Below are 20,299 nucleotides of genomic sequence, written 5' to 3'. Positions count from 1 at the left end.
AAGAGTTAAGAGTGTGAATTAAAGTACAGAGATTCAGAAATGTACTGTACAGATACTAGCACTGTTAGTGAGACACAATGATGATACTATACCGAGCTTCATTATATTGTAGAAAAGTTATGTCGCATTAAATTCTGGTTCATTATTTTCAGATACAAGAAATATGGTAAAACAGGAGATATTCTATACTGTTCAGTTGAGATAAATGGCAAGCAGTTTTATTCCCTGGATCACATATATAAAATAGGATTAAAGTATTAGTAAAACTTTGTGCTTACATAGATAGTTTTTAAGTTTTAATCATCCTAGTTCTCAGAAATGGTACTTCCAGTATTCTAGTCAAAAAGCTTTCCCTTTTTTCAGAAAACAGCACAAGCACAGCCCAGAAAGTTTGTTAAATCTTTCTTTAATAAAGCGGGCTAGATGTTCTTCCAGAGTAAAGATACAAAGCTCCACGACTAAATCAATACCCAGTCAAAATATGATACTGCCTTTCTGCAGTACATACAACTGACATGACATGCAAGAGACTTTAAAGTAATAAATTACAGATGTGAGATACAGTACAACAGTCTCAGATCAGCAATCTTAATGCCGCATTAGTTTTCATCAGCAATTTGCAATGCTTATAATTTTCTATCTCATTATTGTTATCCATGAACATTATGAGCAGGTCATTTCCAGAGAAAAAGAATAATCTTGTATTTTAAATGACAATTTCTCTTTCAGCATATTCTTAACATAACACGAAACAGGGTGATGATTTGACATTTTATCTAATTTACTAGTCTAACTTAATGAATATACTAAAATACTTTTAACTATCTCTGCACTATGATCAAGTATCAGAGACAACATATTTGAGATGTGAAAAGACATGGTACAACCAAAGCAGATTCATTTACTGGAGTTACTCTGATCTTATTTGTATAATCATTTCTCTGCTTTTGAAGATTTTTATCATAATCCCATGGCATGATACACATTCAGCTCATCGGTATTCACTGATTCTTCTCAGAAACTCCCCAGATCTTTATATACTTTTACTACTGTTTTAAAATATGCAATATTAAAGATACAACTAATTTACAAAAATAAAAAAACCTGTACAAATCACTCTCTTTCATTGACAATGAGACTGTTCAAGAAAATAGCAATGTGATCCCTGAAACGACCCACTAGAACAGAAATCAAAAGACTGATGCTTAAAAAAAATAAAAAAGAAGTAAAAACATTTTCTCCTCCCAAACTACTGGAATCTTTGAAGGTTTATGTATCATAGAATATAAAACTTTTCTCTCTGTCCCCAGAATATTTCTTTCCTCTTTCCACAGGTACTTCTTGAACAGATTCCCCTTTGTTGTTGGTGCCACAAGCCTTGCTGAATAGGTTAAGGCTAGGAAAGCTTGAAAGACCTAAATAAATCAACAGCCACCCAATCCCCTGGCATTTAGGCAAACTCAGGGTAATAAAATAAACCCAGAGACAGGCATGCATGCTAATTGCAAAGTGATTTTTTTATGAAGCTTAAAATTAAACCAAAATAAACACCTCTCCAGAATGTTATGCATTTAAGATCTTTCATCAAAATAGTCATCTGCCTGTTCGCGTTACTCTGTTGCAGAGAGGTGTGATGCTATGCCTGCTCATAACATTCTAGTATTTTAACATTTTACAAGGCACAAATAATCTCTGAAGAACTACATGGTGGCTTTTGAACATGTAAGGATGGCAGCTACCATGTAATTACATGACAACTCTTCAGTCACTGACACAGACCTTGTAAAATCTAAGACCAGCAAATTACACGTCACCTCATCTTTGGGATACGGTACTTCATTTACAATTACAGACTAAGCAGCAAATAACTACAATTTCATAACTTTGAACAAACACAAGCTTTGCCATGCAAATATGAAGTTGTTGCATGGTAAAATGTATATGCATCTTAAAAGCAAATAATGCTTTTTTTTTTGCTGCTGTGACAGAGTGACATACTAACATTCCTTCCTCAAGCTAACTCTGTGTAGGTCCTGCAAGAGGAGTGGTCTACTCACCACCAGTTGCATTTTGTGAATTCCAACAGAGGTCAAAGGGATCAGAGAGTACAAAAAACTGCCCTCATAAACTTGAAAAAAGCTGTTATTAAATGTACTATGTACTTGATGGGAAAGAAATACACTTTTCCACAGAAGAACAAGTTATAGAGTTAATTAGAAACTTTCTGTTGGTTAACACTGCTGCACCATTATGTTTCTCTTGATTAGAAATATGGAAATCATACAGGAATATATGTAAACAGAGTCTATAGAAGATAATAGCAATGAGACATAAAGTGCTTTTAATTATGAACATTTCATTTCACTTTGCAATCTTCCCTGGTAAGTTATCGTACTTGAGCTAGCTTTAGTTCAACCAGCTCAGGTCTACACTATGAAACACTGTTATTTCCCTTGTACCTACTGTTTAAACTGTGGTAGTCTGGGTAAAATTAAAAAAATCATGCCGGGGAAGTAAAAGTAGACAAAGAGGGAAAGAGGTGAATTGGGAACTCTCAAGGGGAAAAAGTAGACAAAGGCAAATAAGGCTCTGTTGTATAGGTCCCCATTCTCAAGGAGTTTGTCACATAGTCTCCTGTAAGCACTGAGGAACAACTACACAAACCTCTGCCTTGAACACACCTCAGGCTATTGCCAGATGAAAATGAAGAAATTAGGATTCCTCAAGGGAGAACAAACTTCCTACTAGGATGATGCTTTTAATCTTTTTGATACTCAGTCCCTACTTCTCTAATCACAATCTCTGAAGAAACAGTACCCTTTCCTACTCAGAAAACCCAGTCAAGCATATATTGTAAAAGGACAATATTAAATCTAGCTTGTCTTTGCTGCTTCAGGTCTGATGCCAGGTATCTACACATTTCCATTATGGTACCTAGCATATACTATTCTATCTTTTGGGAAAGCAACAGTTCTATAGTAACAAAGCTCCTAAGTACAGTAAGAGCATAATTAAGAGTAACTGTGTATTAGAACTGGGTTTTACTGGGTCTTTATTTAAGGCAGTTATTAAAATGTATATATTATTTTTTAAAAGTAGCAAATTTATGTTGTTTTTTTGTTTGTTTGCCTTTTTATTTTAATTTAGGCTTTTGGCAGCTGAAATGGGTTATCTTTATCTATTTTCTGTCCTTGTAATCCAAAGAACTATCCAGCCCGTGGAATCATAGAAATTTGAGCTGAGTTGTAATGACTGATTTCCCAAACTCTCCCAGTCTGTTTCTTTAGATGTCCAGTGGGCTGACAATAGCAAAGTCAGAATCTTTGCTGTTATTACTACTGTCGTCATCAGGGCTGGAGCTCAGGTTGCTGGAGGAGGCTGAAATGGAACCCATCAGAGGGTCAGAGAATATCAAAGAAGAACGAGACGGAGCTTCTGGCTTCACCGCTGCCTCCTTGGGTGCCTGAAGGGACTGTGCTGGCTCTGAGGCAGCACTTTTACTTCTTTCCTCTTCTTTGGAAACCATAATATAGTCATCAGCACTCTTGCTCTCACTGGTGCTTGAATCAGTTGTAGTCTGTGAAACAACGGCACAGAAAGGATTTAAAGTGAGTACCAGTGTTACCACATGACAAGGCTCATGAAGCATGTCAGGGATATGGGAATGGGACAAAGGAATAGTTACTATCCAAAAGTGGCAATGACCAAATAAAGTGAAAAATAAAGTGGATATTAACATTGGATGACATAATTTGTTATTTCACAGAATCACAGAATATTCTAAGATGGAAGGGACCCATGAGGATCATTGAGCCCAGCTCTTAAGTGAATGGCCCATACAGGGATCAAACCCACAGCCTTGGCATTATTAGCATCATGCTCTGACCAACTGAGATAATTTAAAAAAGCATAAAATGTAACACTCTAAAAATACATTTTTTGGTATAACAGTCTTACATGTCTCACCATCATAGTGCATCCATGTAGTGACCACAGCAGCCAAGCACCAAACACATACATTACAGCTGTGAAGATTTTCAGTAATTACAGTGGGTTTCTCTAGTATTTAATGAAGTAGTTTTGAGAAATTTTTTGCTGCTTTGCATGTACAATGGCATTTTGGAGCTTGTCAGGAGAATGGTTTGATATAACATTTTCTAGTAAAACCTTTGACTTGGGAAATCTGAAGCATACATAGACCTGATTTAGTGTGCACCAGTTTGGGTTCAAAAAAATTAGAGCTCCCAGAGCTTCCAGGGTTAGTGTTGTTAACTATTTCCTAACATTTCCAGAAAATGAGCATCTGGGAATCCCACTTCTGACTGGTTAGACCTTGGGAAATGTGTGTCCCTGAGCACTTAGGTAGTGGCTCAAGACCATGCATCAGTGCAACAGAAAACTCTGTGATGTCTCAATCTTATATTCCATTCTACTAGCCACATCCAGAATCCCAGCTTTTCCAGTCAGAGCTGTATATAATTAGAAAGGAAGATTGCCATACACAGTAGAGTGGGATTTCTCACTGCTGACAACTGGAAGTCTTTTAGCTTGGTTGCAACCCAAATGGACACCACTTTGTTTCCTTCTGCAAGAGCTGCATTCAGCTCCTGTCTAGCTCTACGTTCCTCTGGCTTTCTTGGTTGCTTTTCAGAGTAATAATGCCAAACAGCCTGTAGGTACAAGCATCCTGAAGTGTTGTGATGCCAAAACCAATATATTTGATTGCACGAATGCAAGACTGAAAAAAAGGAGAAGTAGAGAGAAACGTGTATGTCCACATTTGAGGCAATACAAGCCCTTCAGCTGTGACTCTTCCAAAAAAAAAAAAGTAAATTCATTCTGGGGTGAAAAGAGATTATAGGTATTACGGAAAAAAAAGAAAGCAGCTGCAGAAAAGAAGAACAGGAATAATCTGAATGAGATAAAGGTGAATCTACAGCATGGTATATAAAATTGGAGTATGGAGGTCACCACAAGCATCAGCAAGCCACAGCTGGAGTTACAGTACCCGTGGCCTCCAGCAAAATTTATTTTGCAAAATTTATTCTTACAGCTGAAAATTATTTTCTTGCTTTGATTGCTGTTTATAGATCAGAATGTTCTTGAAATGGTACTGTAGAGTAGCTCAGGAAGCAAAACCCACCTGTGATTAAGAATGATTGTAAGATGAAATGAGAGAGCTGGAAGTCTTTGGATGTCATTTACATAGTCATGACAAATTGTTAAAAGTCACAATCAAGATAAATATCAGCTGAATGGGAAAACATATTCAAATATAGAATTGTGCCCAAATTCATATGAATAAGGATTCAAATATCTCCCTATCTAGTAAATTTTGAAATTTCCTGTTTTCATAATTTATAATTTTTGTGTGTTATCTACAAGTAGGCAGGTATAATAATAATATATAATTAATATTACTATAGGTTTAATAACATATAATATTCTGTTTTGTAATGAACTCATTTTAATACTTCATAATTCAAATGGAAGTATCTTGAGTCCAGAGCACTGGTTAAAATTTTACCTGTCCCCATGTAAGACAGTAGTCCCACTGATAGAAATTGACATCTATTATTTTTGATACTGACTTTCCATAGAAAACTTAATAAAATTCATACAAAACACATCAGATTGGTTTTAGAAAGATCAACCACTACCCTTTGCTGAGTGTTATCAAACTTGGTGTCTAAACCTCCCGATCCACACAGAACCAGAGCAGTTCAAATGTCAAAAACTTCAAGCAGTTTCCATGAAGTTAAAACCATACAGATCTATCCTACAAGGAGATAGACTTCACTGTTTGAACACTTCTGAGCTGAGACATAATTTGTTATTAATTAGCCTTTTGCTTTCATCTTGTCTGTTTGAAATGGTCTTCATGAGCTGTCAGTGAGTCAGCTGCCATCTCCAGGGGGCTGAGGACACAGGCAGCACACAACCGCGGCTCTGCTCCATCAACACAGAATCACAGAACAGCTCGGGTTGGAAGGACCTTTAAAGGTCGCATAATCCAACTCCCACAGGGAGGCACACGGACATCTTCAACTGGACCAGGTCGCTGAGAGCCCTGTACAACCTGACCATCAATGTTTCCAGGGATGGGGCATCCGCCACCTCTCTGGGAAACCTGTTCCAGTGTCTCACACCATCCTCATCATAAAATTTCTTCCTTATATCTAGTCTAAATCAACCCTCTTTTAGTTCAAAACCATTGCCCCCTGTCCTTTTGCAACAGGTCCTGCTAAGAAATTTGTCTCCATCTCTCTTTTAAGCCCCCTTTCAGTACTGAACGGCCACAATTAGGTCTCCCTGGAGCCTTTTCTTCTCCAGGCTGAAAATCCCCAACTCTCTCTCAGCCTGTCTTCATAGGAGAGGTGCTCCAGCCCTCTGATCATCTTTGCCACATTGCTCTGGACTTGCTCCAACAGGCCCACGTCCTTTGTGTGCTGGGGACCCCAGAGCTGGATGCAGCGCTCCAGGTGGGCCTCATGAGAGGGGAGCAGAGGGGCAGAATTGCCACCCTTGATCTGCTGGCCACGCTGCTTTGGATGCAGCCCAGGGCACAGTTGGATTCCTGGGCTCGAGTGCACATTTGGGACGTGTCCAGCCTCTCACCCATCAGTATTCCCAAGTCCTTCTTAGTCAGGGCTGCTCTCAACCCCTAATCCTCCAGCTTGTATTGATACTTTTTTGAGAGCTCTTATGCCATAGTCAAAATTTCAGCACTTTGTTCCCACCCCCTCACCCTGTACAACAGAAAGACACATTCCTCTGAACAACCACTGCCACATAATGCACCTGGCCTCTTTCCACACTTCTATTTAAAAGGTCTCAGGGAATGCAAATGCTCTCAGCTCTCATTTTTCAAAATTACACACTTTATTATTCCAAGCTATCAAGAATCCTTTATTTCAGCCCTCACAGCCCTCACACCTCCACCTTGCCTAGGGTGACAGAGATCTCACTTAGTGAAACACTTGCCCAGCAAGATCAGTATTTTTGTCTCTGGCACTCCCCAATTTCCTAAATTCTGCTTTCAGTAATGTGTTCTAGTGCAGTTAAAAAAGCATCCTGCCCTTTAATAAAGGAAAGAAAACTACTCATCCCAATTTCTTGTTGTTACTGTTGAGCTTCCCAACATTACTTTTCATGCTACCCATACTTTTTGGTTTGGTCAAGGAGACCTCTAGCTCACTGAAGTAAAAGAGAAGCAGCAAAGAAGAGCTATTGACTGCAAAATGCTATAAAAGGGCTTCCTGTAAATGTTTGCCTGTCCCTAGCATACACTGATATTTTGGAACTGATATTTCCAGAGGTAAAATACCTCCTTCCTTCTTCTTTTGCCTGTTTCTGTTTCAGGAAACTCATGCTGACGTGAAGCATGTTTTCTCCCATCTGCTGCCACTACTGAATAAATGAAAAATGACAGAATTATACTTCCAGTAGCTTTGAAAGTTAACAACCTTACGCCCATTGCCATATGGCTTCTCCAAACAATTTTTCCTGATGAATATCAGCTACTAGGACCAGGCTTATTCCATTTGCCTTCACACTGTGAATGAGTTAAAACTAACTGCAAGGATACAATTCAAGAAAGCTTAGAAGAACAGCAGCTCATTTTGCCTCCTTCTTTGAACAGACATAAAGGCAAGATAATGTGTTAATTATCATTCATTATTTAGCAACAGAAGCCTTCTGTTTGTCAACTGCATGCTGCTACCAAAGCCAAACATTCCAAAAAATGCTTGATTTCTTTTAGCCTTTATCTTAATTTTTTTGCATTTTTAATTTTGCAGCTTTCCTTTCTAATGAAGGACTATACCTTTATCCTCATTTTGCAGAAAGGGATTTTGGAGGCAAAAAAGAGGAAGAGCACTTTAAAAAAAAGAGAATATGATAAAAAATTTATACTTATATAACAACCAAGCACAAAAGACCAGATTTTAATCTCAATTACAGAATAGCTACACCTGTAACTGGTCCAGCTGTCCTAGAAAATATCCCTGTAACTCCAGCAAAAAACAATCTCTACAGTACAAATAACACCAAATAAAATTAAAAGCATTACCCAAGGTAACAGAAAATGCAAATATAGTAGAAATTTATTTAGCAAGAAATGCATTAAATGGCTTAGAAGTGGTTGTTTTTTAATCCCCCTGCAGCTCTCAGTAAGTAATCCCAGCATGACCCAGGGCACCAGTGCAGCCCATTTTCTTCAGCAGAGCTAAAAGCCTGGGTCATGGCCTGGTTTGGGCCAACAACTGACCCCATCAATTAACAGTCTAATATCACAGTCCACTATTCCGCAGTCTTATTTTCCTGTGTTTTATTAAAAGGGGTCCAAAGTTCTCCTCTTTTTGTTTGATTTTAGGCATGGTGGTTAAAGACAAGGGGCTCGGAAACAGCACAGACTAACTAGGGGGTAGTTAGACAGACAAACAATCCCTAATTAACTAACATGGGATACTAACAGCCCTCCTGGACTGCCATTTCTAACACTAATATTTTTATTTCTGTCAAAAGGGCTGTTGCTCATTATCATAATTGGAATTTCCAGAAGATGAGAGGAGAGGAGGCTAATCCATATCAATGTACTGCACCTCAAAATGTAAACCATGCAGTGCAGATGCCTCATTAATGCCCTGCAGCAGCTCAGCTTGTACAACCTCTACTCACATTGCTCATAGTGGACTTATGAGCAGCCTTGAAATTGTGGGACCCATGGATGCCACTCAGTTCCTGGGGCTGGATGGATTTACCCTGACTACACACTGAAAATTTCCACTGGAGAGAAATCTGTGCAGACCAGGTTTCATCAGCTCCACCCTCAACACTCAAAGAGTCCCAGCACCTCCATGATCCACAGTTTAGATCAGGCTCTGAGTAAGGGCTTCTCCAGCATCAGGAGGGTCTGCACACACACCCACCCACCCACACGCCTACACAGAGCTTGCTAGTATGGTATATGGCATTCTACCTTCTAGTTTCTAGAAGTGAAAAATCATCAAAAAAACATTTTGGGGAGAAAACAAAAGGTACTTCATATAAAATGCTAGGAGATCAAGGGCAAAAATAGGAGGCCATTATATGAACAGTCCAATATACTGTATCAGTTTAACCTATGGCTTTATTATGACAGAAAGTAGTGATTGCAATGACAACACCTAAGCAAGCAATGAAAACTTTCTAGCAAAGCTTTACTCTTTGCCATTACTGAATATAAAAAAATAAATCTTGGTATTGCCTCTAATACTGAAATGCAATTAAAATATGTTTTTTAACATAGAGTGTTCTAACTCAGGGGGATCGTGTGTAAGAAAACAAAATGACCTGGTGTCATTATTTGAAAATTAATAAATATTTCCTGTGGTTCCTAAGTAAACTTGTCAAAAGTAAACTGACTGCAGACTCAGGTAGACTTTGAGGTGATAGCGCTGCCACTGATTTGAGTGTGAGTATCAGCAGTGGGGTGGCAGACTTAGCAGAACTCCAACACAGAAATGAGCAGATACAAAAGTACTTATTTTTAAGATCACGTTTGGGTTGGACTGAGTCTTAGACAAAGAGGGCCCTTTGTCTATGAACTTGTCCTATGAATGTATGCTTTGTATGTGAAAACACTGTTTACTGATTCAAGGAGAAAGTCAATACAATGAAGTAGAAGGTAAAAGCAACCTCCTTGCTATTTCCTTTTTGGCACTGGCCATGAATACACTGCAATGCAGTTAATCAGCTCTTACATAATGGGATCCTGGAGGACAAGGACAATGAGAATAATCATGTGGGAACATTTGGTATGGGAACATTTACCTGCAGTTTTTACATTTCTTGGTAGGAAATTAATCTGTGATTCTTTGATTCAACAGTGTGAAAGAACTCCCCCCAAACACCGCCTAACACTTAGACTTAAATACCTGCGTGTGGAGCGTAAGGCTACAATAAAAATAATTGATTGGAATAGGACAGTAGCTAGAGATATGCTTTTAACCCACTCTCCATATGGCCCAGGAATGCTGGTGTGTCCCACGGAATGTCTGGACATGCTAGAGGAAGTCTTCAAAATATGGAAGGCCACCAATGGCCTGCTTGAGATGTTTTTATTTTACCTGTTGTCCTGAGATGAACTGTTGCTTTGTCATGACAGGTCCCTTTAGAACATCACCTGCCCCCTTGTTCTGATTATTGGAACAGTAATGATCATCAGCAATAGTGATTTGCTCATTTTCTTCAGCTTCCAGCTGGCTCTGGTTGAAACGCAATGAACCTTTCAGGATATCCTTGATCTATTGTTGAATAGGAGGGGAAAAGACGTAAGTTAAAAATTGGGAAGAATTCTACATTTTCTAAAGCTCTGCAGACTGCTTTAATACACCATTTCCCCAAACTATTTGCTTTCAAAAGATAGGAAGCAAGTCAATAGTCATACCTATACTGGTTAAAGATATAAATAACAGTGGAGTGTGGTTTTATTAGAGTCTGGAAAACAACTATCCAGGAAATCAAAAGAGAATAAAACTGTTAAGATTATTGCCTGCCTCATTATAGGTTTAACATATGTCACATTGTTCCTCATAAAATGTATTTTGAGGGAGCAGAGGGCAGTATAATCAGAGCTACAGATGCTCAGCAGCATTCTCATTTTATGTATGTAGTATTTTTTCCTTTAATTCAATGACGCTCAAGTGTTGTCACAATGAAATAATGGGGACACAGGTGTAGTTCTTGTCTAGCAAGTACATTTTGCATTAAGAAAAATGATAGCATGGCTTAAGTCCAGCACTTGGTGCTGCACTTCTTCAGTTTTGATTTGAGGCCTCCAAAACTTCCACAGGAGCAAATACTGTGCAAGTCGTTTGAACTCTTCATAGCTGAGTTTTATCGTTACAAATAAAGTACACTACAAGGTTTGATGCACTAATAAAACAGCTACAAGAGGACAAAACAGCAGTATACAAAAAGAATAAAATAGGAGAAAACAAGAGAAAGGATTAATAGCTCTGAAGGGCACAAGAAGGTTAAGCTAAGCAATAGTAATACCTGCTTCAAACCAGCCAAAGAAACCAGAATTTCATCTTCTTTTTCCAAGCGTTCTTGCAAAATGACTTCCTGAATATTTCCTGTAACATCAAAAGAAAAGAAAGGTAAAGAGAGAAACATCCTAAATAAACTCTAACGTGCTGTTACTTACCACTGACTGATGCTTTCAAAACAGACTTCTGTTTGAGCTGCAAACACAATTCCATATCCAAACCCAGAGACTGACAACCTTATTAGCTGCAGAGGTGAGGCCAGCCTGAGCCTGGCACTGCTGTCAGGAAGCCTCCAGCAATGCTCTGCTCCTGCAGGACTTGTTGCCCCTGTGTACCAAGGGACTCAGGCTACTACTGGCCCCTGGAAGACCACACCAGCCTCTGTGTTACGTACAGTTTTGAACTTGAAAATGCTTTGGAAAGCATTCAAAAACAGACAAATCTGCTGCATCTCACAGAAAGGTTTAGGTAGAAACACAGCAATCTTCATCTTGGTCCCATGGCCACTGCAGATGCTAGAATACTCTTTATAGAAGGACTATAAAAAGTTTCATTCCCTTTCCAATCTCTTTTTTTAGGTAAAAGACCCAGGGCTGAACAAAATTTTGACAGAAGGAGCAGTGCAGTAGCAACACTTAAGGAGACTCTTGCCTTCCATACCCACACAGTGTGGTCTGTCAAGGATGTATTTCACTACCCCAGCATAGAGTGTTTGCAGGAAGACAACCCCAGGCAGCGCTACAGTCCAACACAGCCCAGAGAAACTACAACTCCAACAAGCCTGCAGACTCTTTAAACTATGTCAGATCATTCTCTAGCTTCCTCACTCCTACTTTCCTCCTCTTTAAGAAAACAGCAAAGATTACTAGTGACAGATTGGCAGAATGAGATGGTATCTGTCAACTGAAAATGTCAGGATACTCCTTTGTGTCCCCCCTGTCTTACATACACAGACTGAGCCCAAATCCCCCAGTGACACTCATTGGGGAAGAATGCTTTGCTGCTCATGAGTATCTGTATCCCAGGTACTTCACAATTAGAGCTTTGTACCATTAATCCACACCTGCATTGCATTTGTTTGTTTTTAAAAATGTCCTGCATGTTCAGGCCTCAAATCAGTGAAAAGCCAGAACTGCTGTAACAGATCATCCTGACACTGATGAATATGATGACACTGCCAACTCTGACACAATATGAAGTTTCAAGTACAAGCACTGAGTAATTTGGTATGAGTTTTGTGTTTACAGAATAAATAGCAAAATAATGAGATGTGGGAGACAGGACAAGAAGAAAGATTAGAAGTGGAGAGGTAGATTTAAAACCTGTGTATAAACACAAGTTTGAAATTGAGTTGGGGCCAGAAATCAGTAATGAATATAAAGGAAGAATGGGAAGGGCAAAGCGGAGAAAGGATCCATGCCTAAGTACTAGATGAACCACTAAAAAGCAATCTGAAACGTAGAAGGAATGAAAGAGGCTAGAGCCATGAAAAGCAATAGCTGACAGAAGTCAAGGTGATGTGATCAAGGTCAAGAACATCAGTGAAGGTACTCAGCTTTGCATAAGCAGCCTACGTGAACAAGCAGATCTATGCCCACATTATTTACTATACTACAGAGGCAATGTCCTGCAGCAATGTACAGTTCTCAAATTGTTGTACAATTGAACAATGTCTAACAGAAATTTTACATGAGAAAGACACTGCATTATGACAGCTGGAAATAAAAAAACCGCAGATCTTTCCGCAAATATGTAGCATCTTGAATTGAGACAACCCATAATGGATTCAACATTTTACTTGCTTTTTTACTTTACATCTAAATTGTCTAGTCTCTCAACTTGCTAAGTAAAATATATTAATATTTATTTATAAAAGAATAACTTACATTCTCTTTTCCACTGTTTAACAAAGAATGCATGATTTCCTTCTTTTAAAAGTTCAGAATTTGAAACATGAGAAGTCCAAAGTCTTCATAGGCAGGACAGCCATGCTTGACCACAGCCTGAATCACTGAATTCAACTGTCTTTTCCATTTCTCAGCATTAGAAAGAAAAGTATTCCATAGTGTTTGATCCCCACATAAATTAAACCATATATTAAAAAACTAAGGTATGCATACAGACTAAGCAGATGGACCAAGAAAATAATTCAAAACAAACCTTCAACATGCTGAAGACTAAATGAAGGAAATCTAAAAAATTGGGACAAGAGCAAAACAAAAGCTGAAAGGTATTCCATATGATGTGGAAATACTCCACTATTGTTACTGTTCTTTAGAGATGATTTATAAGTCAATGTTTTAAAAAAGTGGAAAAGAATCTATCATCACTGCAAAACCCAGCTATAACCATGTTTGAAGAGCCAGTACACTGAGAAATTTCTAAAAACTTATGAATGGAATATGATAGCTACCCAGCAGTAAAAATTAATAGAAATGTTTGTATAATCACATATTTACTTTAGCAAGATTAATGCCAGATTTTAATAGCAGTTTTAGAGGAAAAGACATTAGGAGCAAGAAGGGAGGAAATACAGCCAGTAAGCAGCAACTGAAACATAAAGGCATAAATTGGGATGTCCTTCCCTAGTGCAATGAAACAGAAGGAAGGTGGAATTCCTTGTGGAATTGGCAGTGAATCCTTTTCTTAAATATGTCCTTGAACTGCATACGGTTTTTAATCTGCTGCCCTCATCCCTTTTGAGTGAAAAGTTTTTAAACTTTCAAATACATGGAAACCAAATTTACCAGTGCTCATTCTTCTTGCCTGGCTAATGAGTAGAGAAGAATTTAAAAAGTAATCCTTAGATGAGAGAAGCATACAGGCAATGTGATTTTGCATGAGTGCCTCCTTGATCACATCCTTCTGCTGGGACCACCCTTTGAAATCCATGTGGACTAGAAGGAGAGGTGGGAAGAAGAGGAGGGATGGCAAGAAACTTGGTATGTGCCCTGGAGCTCCTCTCCTGTGAACAGCTATGCCAGGGTGCAGCATCCTCCTGGGGCGGGACTCTCATCCAAGCCTTTTCCCACTGCTGGGGGGACCTCATAGGGCAGTCAGTTGCTGAGATGAAGAGGGAAACTAAGCTCTCATGTGCAGAGAAAAGCTTCTTATTTTACGTTTCTGTATCTCAAAAGATACCCTTGCAACTAGAAATACTTTAAAAGATACTATTTCAAGAGTGCTAGGATGTGGGGTATGCCCAGCCCCTGCCCTGGAGGGACGTCTGCTGAGATAAGGAGATTGACCAATCTCCCAGCAGGACTCCCTGGAAAGGCAACCACTTCTGTGGTCACGGTGAGGAAAGGCAGACCCACAATCCTTTGGGAGACACTGTGCAGATCATTCTGTAACCCACTGGTCTGTCCCAGATCCTTTGTAATCCATTGGTCCCTTGCTGATCCCCTGTATCCCTATAAAAGCAAGCTCAACGGGCCCCTGTGGGGCTCAGAGAGGGTTCTCGTCCCTGGCTCTCCCCTTCGCCGGAGGGGACCAACAATAAAGCTACCTCTGTGCGGAACTAGCCACACGAACCTCTCGTCTCTCTCTGGTCTGGCCTGGAGGCTGCCCTGCAGAGCTGAGCTGGAATCACGAGCTGACAATCACTAAAGAGCTGACAGCCTCTGCAAGGGCCCTCCTGCCAGCAGCTGAGGGAAGACACTGGGCCTCGGGAAGGCGATTCCTTTCGGGACCATCTCTCCGGAGCGGTCATCTCTTCCTGGGTCAGAGCCGCTGACCCCCATCACCAGCTGTAATACTAGGAAGCATATGTGATATGATATTGCTCAGCTGAAGGACTTTTACTTTAAGCTGAGATGTATAATTTAATTATTCTTCCTTCACAGGAGATGTTACTGTACTTTGAGAGAAGTGATTCATGTATATGAATGAATTGGCCACATACTGGTTTTTTTTCCTCATCTGCTGCTCTATATCAGTACCTCACAGATTTTTTTTCTTTTAATAAAAAAATAACTATCTTTAAAAACCCCTGCAGATGTCAATTTGGAAGTGAAAACACCTTCCTACCTTTAAAAAAACCCCACTGATACAATGAATCAAACAAACCGATTATGTGATTTCTATATCATTCAAAAATGAGTCCAGTTTGATTCTACGCCATAAATATCCATCTATTGGGATAGCTGTTGTTATTCAAAAGTTATCAAAATCCTATGGTACATAGAAAACTAAGGTTAAGGTCAAATATTCCTGACTGCTTTGTTTGTTTTTTTTTTTCCCTTTCTTTCAAGATTTCATTTAGCTGATGCCAAATGTTTTCTGCAGAAAAAGACAATATTTCTTTATTCAGTGAAGTTCTTAATAGAGGAAAATAATAAGTGAATTTTGCATCTTCTCACCTGGTGATCAGAGCACTGCTGTGAGATGTATAAGATACCAGACAGCCATTACAAGACTCTGGATTTGTTTCAAAATAGTGCTAACAAATGTCTGACTATCACAAAATGAACTGTCATACCCTGACTGATCCTGACTAAGCCTCAGAAGTACTGGAGCTGTAGAACCAGTTGTTCTCTTCAGAAGTCAGCAACATCATCCATTTTGATGGATGCCCTCAAACCAGATTCAGAACTAAAAGGATGCCTTTTATGTAATGGACTAGAATTAATTTTGGGAACTTATTCTGAAATGAGCAGACTCGTTTAAATTTGATAGGTACTAGATCAGTAAATCAATAATTAGTTTCTGAGTGAGACCGTGAACAGCTGCCTTGATATACTTTAAATCCAACTACAACTACAGAGCAGGAACATGCAAATGATTGCATTCATGTTCTTCTTTTCTACAAAATACGGAGAAATACTGTAGCAGGTAGTGATTTTGTTAGCAACAGTTGAAACAACTAAAAATTATGATGAAATATCTTTTTTATTTCTTGTTCTTACAGTTACAGCAAATTGTGAATCACTTTACAAGCAAAGTCACTGTAGAAGTAATTTCTTAAAAAATCAAGATTTCTGTTTCCTTCCCCTAAATTAATTGCTAAATTTTAAACTGAAGTCATGCTATCACCCTCTCTAGAGCGACGAAAGAGGGAAAACATCCACAGCAGCTTCTAGCAGGAAAATTAGAGAAAGCTTATGCTCTCTGAAGATTGAAATACTCTATACTGCATCATGGTGTGAGCAGTCACTGCTGAGTTCCCAGGCCACGGAAAGGGGCTATTCAAAGTTTTTCTCTCTGAATGCGGAAAAGCTGTTAGGCTTGGCATAATTATTTTAGAGGCTTATTAAATAAAGTAACTTTCGCTGAAAATTTTGCTCGCATTCAATACAGATTTTGCAAGAAACCCACCCAGAGCTGCACTAAATGAATGGGAAAACTTGTCTGCTGTAGACAAGGTCCCCTCAGGCATCTCTTCATGCCCGTTCATCCAGAAGACAGATCTACACCTCTTCCCTTCCACTGAGGAGGTGGGAGACAAAAACCCTGCCAGATGAAGGCACAAACCAAGACTTGACAGAAAATCAGATGGATGCAGTGAAAACTGAACACAGGAATAACTTTAACGCCCTCATTCTCTGAGGTTCTTTGTTTTCTCCCGCACTGCTGCCTTTGTGCAGCGCATCTCTCTCCTAATGATTTCTATTTTAAGCTGGTCTCTGTGGGGCCTTTCCAGGAAGATGACTCCTGATGAGAGGAGCCAGCTCAAAATAGCTGCAAGCTTTATTAGGAATGCTGCTTTTCTACTACTAGTTCCTGATCAATGACGTGTGAACAAGCAACAGTGCCAGAGTCACGTTAAATTGACTTTTTCACCCTTGCTTTTCACTACTGAGAAGGGAGCTCAAACTCAGAATGCAAAAGTACCTTCTCACTTGCACCACAGGCAGGAGGAAGGAGAGAACTAAAAGTATTACTACACCTCCTCATTTTTCCAAAAGAGGAAAGCCAAAAATTCCCAGTGCTCCCATACATGTCAAGGCACAGCCAACTCTCTGTACTCATACTCCAGTACTTTTGTATGGTTGTCTTCATGAAATCAGGGTTTACAGAAAATGTTTCCAACATTCCCTGCACAATATACTAGTGATAGCAAGACTGCCCTTTCAAGAACATTAGGGGGCTGGAAGGACAGACTGGGACTTTAGCTTCTGATAATCAGTCTTTCTCTCTTTTCACAACAAATACTGCTTTCCTACCTGTACTAGGTCTGACTGAGCAGGAAAATGAACTCTAGACCTCAACACTGCTTTGTGGCCTTTCTAGAAAAACTATGCTGTATGACATAGTGATATTGCTGTTTAATAATGCAGCTCAGGATGTTTCCAACTACTGCATTCTGTCCAACATTAAAAATGTGAATGACAGGAGTTAAATTCCCTTCTAAAACAATAGTGTTTATGATTTACGCGTTGATGAAGGCAACACTGCTAAGTAGCCTAACTTTCATTTACCTATCTCACTGTGAACATCAACATTTATAGGAACAATTACACATTATATTAAAAGCATCACGTAGCAACATTTGAGTCTTAAAGAACTCAAAGATCCTAAAAACCCAAAGTATGAAATTATCTGTGAAACACAGTATTCTTTAAAACATTTCTTTGAATATAAATGACGTATTTATACAGTGTTGAATATGAGTGATGTATGTATACTTCTGATTCATGTGTTGTATGGAGCAACAACACTATCAATATTTAAAGTGTGGTAATGTTCATGACATCAGAGAAATATGTAGTAAAAAGTTACCAATCATCAGCTCATAGCAAGGCACAGAATTGCAGATGTACAAAGAAGGAGATTGGTAGGGTCAGGAAGCCATTTTGTCCATCCCTTGCCCAAAGACACGATCAACTTTTAGCTGTGAACTCTAATTTACACATGGTAAGCAGATTATGCTTAACATATACCTTACATCTGTATATTTATGGAAAGAATGGGGAAACGAACAATTTAGTCATACAACAATTTAGCTTCTGCTAAGGTTTTATTCCCTTAAAGCTGGAACTGGAAGAGAAACCACTGCCTAAGAGATGCTGGAAAGGAAAAGATGGATTGTCAGTGTACTTTAGTATGAGGGAGACGCTCACGGAGCAGCAGGAAGGAAGCAATGGGAATTCACTGAAAGTTGCAAGGAAAGCTGTTCATCAGGTAATGCGGAGCTGTGTAAGCTTCATTATTTTAATCTCCTTTTCACTCAGACTACTGGGATGAAAGCATCTGTGGGTGCCTACCACAGCTGGACTTTCAGGACAGGCACGGCTGTTTTAGAAACAAAGCAGGCTCTGAGTTGAACCAGTTGTTTTTGACCTTAAGAGCTACCCTTAAGAGACAAAAAGGTGGTTAAAATTCATGGGGCATGAAGAATTACACTTTTATTCTTCATATATATATATATATATATATATATATTTCTCTGTAAAATGACCAGAAGTGACAGTCTGAAAGTAAGTCTGTATACTTAGTACACAACAAGTATTTGTTGTATAGACTTATGCTATACAACAAATATTTGTTTCCCAGTAAACATTCCTACATTTAATTTAATAAATTTGCTAATGTCCTTTCTTTATAGGCTGTTTTTACAGGTTATCTTACATCATTATTCCTAACCAAATACAGCAATTCCCTTAGACTCATGGGCCTGTGTTTGATGTGGCCTTTTTTACTGACAGCATTTCTAATCGCACTGGATTTATAAACCACGGATTATTTTATTTATGTCCCAAGCATAAGCGAACTCATTTAATGCATTTACTTCCTCAACAAATGCTGAAGTATTTCATTTCAGCACAGGGCAGAAAAATAATTTCCATTTCCTTTTACCCTTACAAAAATGTCATAACCTTTCATCTCATCACATGACACATAAAACAAGAATTCAGTACTACCTTGCATACATTTAACAAGCACTGTGTCCAGACCTATATAGGTCAGTATGTCAGTCCCTAAATATCAAGCATTAAATCAACTTTCTCCTCTCCTTTCCCCACTGTAAATTATCCTTATAATACAATGCATCCTTATAACAACTGCACTGACTGTTAAAAGAGGAATGAAATCAGTCTAATTAAACCTTTAATTTCACACAACTAAAATTATACTAGCAACTATATCCTTCAAGTTTTTATTTCTTTGTTTTTATATTTTTTCTTCCTTGCTCATGGTGCTTGCAATAATCACAGTGAGAAGGTGGCTTTGAAACATTTTTAATAAGTCTTCCAAATAATATTTGTCTGGGAGATGTCAGGAAGTGCTAGTGGATCTTACAAAGTGCCAACACTGCTTGATGTTTGTGGCACGGACATGTCCTGTGGTCCCATCCAAAGAACTCTCAAAAGATTGGCTCTCACTTTTTTTGTTACCATGATGCCATAACTTCTGGGCATTTTGTAAATACATACAGTTTTTACAGGCTACCTATGAAAGCTGAGAGCTGATATGCCATTCCAATGGCAGGAAGCTGGTGGTGTTCAGAAGAATGGGAGATGAAAACTTCACTTCCCCACATCCCTTCCACAATCCTCGATGGAGGGGCAGAGATGTACTGGAATACTGGTGAAGGACATAGCGACGTATTACAGATAGCAGGAGTGAAATTGGAAAATGCACCATAAGGAAAAGCCAACAGCCCTGTATGGGTAGCTCAGAGAAGGATTTATTGGCTTTGGCTTAGTGAAGCCATGATGCTTAAGCATGAACTTACTAGATGTGGGTCAGAGCTAAGAGGTCTTTGTGATGTTACCTCCAAGACAAGAAGTGATTTAAAAACCTGGATATTGAACAACATATTTCTGAGACTCACCTGAATCTCCCTCTGGCAGCTGGTTCAAGTTAAGCAGTAACAGTATGAAGGTGGAGTTAATAAAACCAGGCAAACTTATGTTTCCTCTGTATAATTGGGTACCTTTGCACATATTTCTAGGGTTTTGTGCCGAACCCTGTGAGCTAACCCTTTGCAGAGCTGGTATGAATCCTCAGGGCTTATTAGCTGAGGCTCTATGCAGCAAGAAAGCAGCTAAATTGCTTCTGAATCTCAGCTAGCAGGGGAAGCAACCTTCTGCTTATAGTGCTGCCCTTAAGCAAAAGCAAGTGTGGAATGACCTTAGTTTCTCTACTTTTATAATCTGATAAATGGCCCATCAAAAAAAAAATAGTTTCTATATAAAGATCTCCATATGCAAGTTAATACTGAACCAATGTTCCTTTAAATTGCCCCTCATGAAAAGGACTTCCTGTGCTACATGTGTAATTATTTGGTAAACTTTCCCACACTTGGAGGTCTGGAACTATGT

General features: G+C 39.0%; 1 protein-coding gene across 5 annotated transcripts in view; it reads right to left on the bottom strand.

Moving 5' to 3' along the window:
- Window positions 1-389: 389 nt before the first annotated feature.
- TBC1D5 (TBC1 domain family member 5) overlaps window positions 390-20,299 on the bottom strand; it is a 318,296-nt gene continuing 298,386 nt past the window's right edge. For all 5 annotated transcript variants that reach the window (XM_017732138.1, XM_017732139.1, XM_017732137.1 and 2 more), the window contains 3 exons: window positions 11,041-11,120; window positions 10,110-10,286; window positions 390-3,577 (listed from right to left, as the gene is read on the bottom strand). In XM_017732138.1, coding sequence (XP_017587627.1) covers window positions 3,284-3,577; window positions 10,110-10,286; window positions 11,041-11,120 — 551 coding nt within the window. In that variant the 3' untranslated portion in view covers window positions 390-3,283. The remainder of the gene's footprint in view (window positions 3,578-10,109; window positions 10,287-11,040; window positions 11,121-20,299) is intronic.

This window comes from Corvus brachyrhynchos, unplaced genomic scaffold, assembly GCF_000691975.1.
Source record: "Corvus brachyrhynchos isolate BGI_N302 unplaced genomic scaffold, ASM69197v1 scaffold53, whole genome shotgun sequence".
Taxonomy (NCBI): domain Eukaryota; kingdom Metazoa; phylum Chordata; class Aves; order Passeriformes; family Corvidae; genus Corvus; species Corvus brachyrhynchos.
This window is presented reverse-complemented; position numbering and strand designations above follow the sequence as displayed.